The sequence below is a fragment of the Triticum aestivum genome, chromosome 7D (assembly GCF_018294505.1).
Source record: "Triticum aestivum cultivar Chinese Spring chromosome 7D, IWGSC CS RefSeq v2.1, whole genome shotgun sequence".
Taxonomy (NCBI): domain Eukaryota; kingdom Viridiplantae; phylum Streptophyta; class Magnoliopsida; order Poales; family Poaceae; genus Triticum; species Triticum aestivum.
This window is the reverse complement of record NC_057814.1, coordinates 633,489,077-633,494,088: the sequence shown is the minus strand read 5'-3', so window position 1 is coordinate 633,494,088 and position 5,012 is coordinate 633,489,077. Positions and strand designations below refer to the sequence as shown.

The 5,012-nt window shown below is 40.6% G+C and overlaps 1 protein-coding gene across 1 annotated transcript; it reads left to right on the top strand.

Moving 5' to 3' along the window:
* Nucleotides 1-524: 524 nt before the first annotated feature.
* LOC123167772 (probable flavin-containing monooxygenase 1) lies at nucleotides 525-3,078 on the top strand. The gene is made up of 5 exons (XM_044585637.1): nucleotides 525-971; nucleotides 1,369-1,606; nucleotides 1,849-2,024; nucleotides 2,141-2,493; nucleotides 2,575-3,078. Exons 1-5 carry the CDS (start codon nucleotides 525-527, stop codon nucleotides 2,924-2,926), a joined length of 1,566 nt encoding a protein of 521 aa, XP_044441572.1. The 3' UTR covers nucleotides 2,927-3,078.
* Nucleotides 3,079-5,012: the final 1,934 nt, after the last annotated feature.

Genomic DNA, 5,012 nt, shown 5'->3' with positions numbered 1-5,012 from the left:
GAACATCGCCAAAAATACTATAATAAATTCAGAAAAATGCGAGCACCGGTGCCAAGTCTCAACGATGGTAGGTTTCTGTTAATGAACTTGTGCTTCCACTCGCAAGGATATGCAGACTTGACCACAAAATACCCAGAGTTTGTGCCATCCACAGACAAATTTTAGCTCAACTGCACTGGAAATATCCCACGGTAGTTCTTCATCCCACATTTCAGTCAGGGGGGCGATCAGTTAATTCACTTTTGTGATCACAACTACAGCTCTCGGTCTAATTATTTTCCTGGAGGGGCTAGATGGTCAGTGATCCTCGCAAATGTGAACCTTCTCGCCATTGCCAATGATTCAAATATGGCCCCGTGTGAAGGTTTGAATTCCCGCAAAAAATACTTTGCCATGTAAAAATCCACATCGTGTTATTAGTGGCTATGTTATTAATATGGCTATGTGGAGCCAACGTAGACGAGGGACATGCCAGCTATAAATACGCACATATCGACCGATGGATGGATCACACTGGCATCAGCATGGGCATGGAGAAGAAGAGCGTGGCCATCATCGGCGCCGGCGTGAGCGGGCTGGCGGCCTGCAAGCACCTGCTGGAGCGTGGGTGCCGGCCAGTGGTCTTCGAGGCGGACGCCGTCGTCGGCGGTGTGTGGGCGCACACCCCGGACTGCACCAGGCTCCAGACGTCGCGGACCATGTACCAGTACACGGACTTCCCGTGGCCAGACTCCGTCACGGAGGAGTACCCCAACAACCACCAGGTCGCCGACTACCTCCACGCCTACGCCCGCCACTTCGGGGTGCTCGACTGCATCAGGTTCGGGCATCGCGTGGCCGGGATGGAGTACGTCGGCGTCGCCGAGGAGGAGGTGAAGGCGTGGGAGGAGTGGGCTGGCTGCGCTGACGCATTTGGCTCCGGCGACGGACAGTGGCGCCTCACTGTGGCCGACGACCAAGGTCACATGCAGGTAACGAATATACTACATTTTGGTAATACGGATGAAGATACGCATCCAATCTTGTCCCCTGCACTGCAACAACAGCAACAAAAAATCCAATCTTGCCGGCCCGCTAGCTGTAACCCTTTGACAAGAAGCAAAGACAGAAGTGTAATGTTGGTGCTATATAAAATTTTGACGGGGTGTTACAGTTTGTTACTAGATATTCTCCTCCAACACATATCATCTACTCCCTCCGTCCGAAAATACTTGTCATCAAAATGGATGAAAAGGGATGTATCTAGAACTAAAATACGTCTAGATACATCTTCTTTTATCCATTTTGATGAAAAGTATTTCCGGACGGAGGGAGTACTATACTACTTTACTTTTCACGTGTGATTATTCATAAACATTTATTCTCTAGGTACACATGGCGGACTTTGTGATTCTTTGTATTGGAAGGTTCAGCAATGTTCCCAACATACCTAAATTACCCCCTGGTAGAGGCCCGGAAGCATTTGATGGAGAAGTGATCCACTCCATTGACTACTCTAAAATGGGTAGCAAAAAAGCTAAGGAGATGATCAAGGGCAAGCGTGTGACTATTGTTGGCTATGGACACTCAGCCCTTGACATTGCTAATGAATGTGTAGATGTGAATGGTACAAATATATGACCCTTCATTTTAAACATACCTTTGTTTCTCTTGCGCATAGGATAATATATAAGACTTAGAGCATGTAAACTGAAGCACTATTATATCCATTTTTCTACATCATTCCATATTATACATTTCGTGTGTATTGTCTATAATGATTATCTGCTCTTAGTTTTCATAGTTTCCTGCATAAAAATGAAACCATACGATTATAATTGTATCACATATTATTTACATGTTCTTTAGGTATCGAGAAACCGTGTACAATGATTGTCCGAACCAAGCAATGGATCGTACCAGACTTCAATGCTTGGGGTGTCGACATATCCAATTTCTATCTAACTCGGTTCGCTGAACTCCTTATTCACAAACCTGCTGAAGGCTTCCTCCTTAGCTTGTTAGCTACAATCTTGACTCCACTGGTAATGCAACATATTACCTTTTTATACAAGTGCTAACCTTAATATTATTGAAAGTGTAAATGGTTTTATTTTATACTAAATCCTAACAAGTGTATCCTCGTTTTGTGTATGTGAAGAGGTTGATGTTTTCGAAGTTCGCTGAGAGCTACTACTCCATTATAATGAAGAAGCATGACATGGTTCCTGACCATAGTTTATTTGAGGGGATAGTGGGGTGTTTGCTTGAACTTGCACCAAACGATCATTACAAGAATCTAGAGGAAGGAAGCATCATTTTGAAGAAGTCAAAGACCTTCAGCTTTTGCAAAGAAGGTGTGCTTGTTGAAGGTGAACCTTCGTTGGTAAAGAGTGACATAGTTATCTTCGGAACAGGATTCAATGGTGATGAAAACATCAAGAACATGTTCACATCGAAATACTTCCAGAGTATTTCCATTGGCTCGGCATCCACTACTGTACCACTCTATAGGTCAACACAATAGACATAATTTTAAATTTTCTTCAAGTAATTGCTGAAGAGTTTGTTAATTAATTTGAATTATTTACATAGGGAGTGCATACATCCTAATATTCCACAACTTGCGGTCATTGGATATTCTGAGAGCTATACAAATCTGCACACTTCAGAACTACGGACCAAGTGGCTGGCTCATTTCATGGATGGTGGATTTAGGTTACCAAATGTTAAAGCAATGCAGAGGGATGTCCTTGAATGGGAGAAGTTCATGAAGCGCTACTCTCGTGGGGAATTCCGTTCGTCATGCATTGGACTTCTTAATACCTGGTACAAAGATAACTTATGTCGGGACATGGGATGCAACCCAAGAAGGAAGAATGGTTTTTTTGCTGAACTATTTGAGGTCTATGGTCCCAGCGATTATATTGATCTTCACCCTAAGTAAGGGCGGATCTTAAGCCAGGATTCTCATCTATGGGGCTTGATTACTAGTCTATGCTTCTTCAAACATGTACATGCTTTCTGGCTATACTATGTTACCAGTTTGCATAATATTTATCATGTTCAATAAAACTCATTGTCGTTGATTGTTCCCTATTTGAAATGTCTATATTGATACCAATATATATAAGCACATTGGGTTGGCATTGCAACTGTAATAGCTGACATTGAAAAAGTTCCCTCATCCAAAGTAATACCACACAATCAAGAATACATTCACAAGCATGCCAATGGGAAATGGTTATGGATGAACACGTAACAATTGAAATGGTCGACAGTTAGAACCATTGGAAGCAGTCATGAGGGACCTTTGACCGGAAGTTGTCGACCAATGCTTTGCCGGTAGGCCAATGTCCGTGAAATACAACCAGGGAATTTAGAAGGATAATATTACCAGCTATCGGTAGAAATGGTTGACCAAGCATGTTGTACATCTAACACCTAAACGTCAATTTACTTATCCAATGGTTATCACTATAGTATCACCGTCAACTAAAACTGGATATCTAGTGGTGATATTTAGTGCCTTCGAAAGTCTTCCTTACATTCCCATGAGTCCATAGGATCATCGAAATCCATAAGTTGTGTATTGTCATAAACTTAATCGTGCCACCTCCTCCCTCTGGCCCTCGAAAGTGGTAGTTTGTGTAAATAATGATTTGGATGCCATAATGCATATGGAACTTGTTTTCAATGTTTAAATGTGCTTTTTGAAGGTAAGTATATGGAGAACAACTTTAATGTTTTGGCTTTCTTCATTTGACTCCATCTACAAAGCATAATAAGATGAACTCTAAGAACTAATCCCACAAGGACAGATTTATGTCACTCCAAATTGCACATAACCTTGAAGTTTCCTAGTGATCTATCAAAATCCGTGAAGACCCTACACACCAAAGGAAAAAATTGTGAATTTCTTGCAACTATTAGTAGGTTAGTTCAAAAAATATTTAGTAAGACATGCCATTAAACTTCAAAGGAAATAGATGTGTATGCAACATATAAATCTATGGAAAGTTCAGAAGCATCGTATTTAATATAGATAAGTGAAGCACAAAAATATTCTTTAGGTTGAAAGCATTGACCCAAAACTTCCTTCTAATCATATCAATAAGAACATGAGAACCATTTTCAATATCAAAGTTAATAAAGGCTCTAGTAAATTCAATATCAAATTTTATTGGGGTAATAGGTGATGGAGGTTAACTAGGGTGTAAAGGTGACATATCATGAAAATGAGCACCTTGATTATATACCTGAGCATTCTATTGAGGTAAATATTATACACATGGGTAGACATAACCATAGCCTCAAATGACTGTGACATAAAAAAATGAAGTGCATAATGATGGATGTGATGGTAGAGTAAGTAAATGTCTTAAAATAGAGGAGAATCTAATTATTTCTTACTAGGTAATTTAGCAGAAGTTCACATAGTAGATGACATGATTTAAAAAAATCTTCTGTATTTTTTGAAGATAAAGATTAAGTTCAGCAAGCAAGTGAAATACAAGTGCACAAACAAATAGAGTTATGCTCCATGAAACAGAATTAGAAAACCCCCTATGTTAGTCAAACCACCTAGGTTGTATTTGTTCTGGAGAGTTCAGCTAGTCTGAGTGATCTGGGTTATCCTACTTTTTATCCTTGTTTTGATCTTTTTTCAACACTTCCTTGTGTCTGATATCCTTTGTCAACAAAGAAAAACTCAGCAATAAACTTCTGTACTTGCGCTTATGGCGGTGTATTCCATAGCCATCACCACCCTTCTCATTTTATCTCCCTCTAGCTAAGGTAGGTGTGACATACCAAGCCATCTAAAACTTAGTTGACTCTTCCTCTTAGCATGTACAAATAGCTAGAGAAGCACTGCTCTATCTAAGCCTTTGTCACCATGCAAACAACGTTATGGTTTTGTGTAATCCAACCGCTCAACCGCTTGATGTGTTGTCCTTGTCTGCTACATTGTCAGGTTGTACACCACATCAACATGTGTCGAACATGTGGCGAGCCCACAACAATCTAGCACT

Coding starts and splice junctions, on each gene's coding strand:
- LOC123167772 (XM_044585637.1), top strand. CDS start 525: ATGGGCATGGAGAAGAAGAGCGTGGCCATCATCGGCGCCGGCGTGAGC. Junction 2,025..2,140: donor CTACAATCTTGACTCCACTG/GTAATGCAACAT, acceptor GTGTATGTGAAG/AGGTTGATGTTTTCGAAGTT. Junction 2,494..2,574: donor ACTACTGTACCACTCTATAG/GTCAACACAATA, acceptor TTATTTACATAG/GGAGTGCATACATCCTAATA.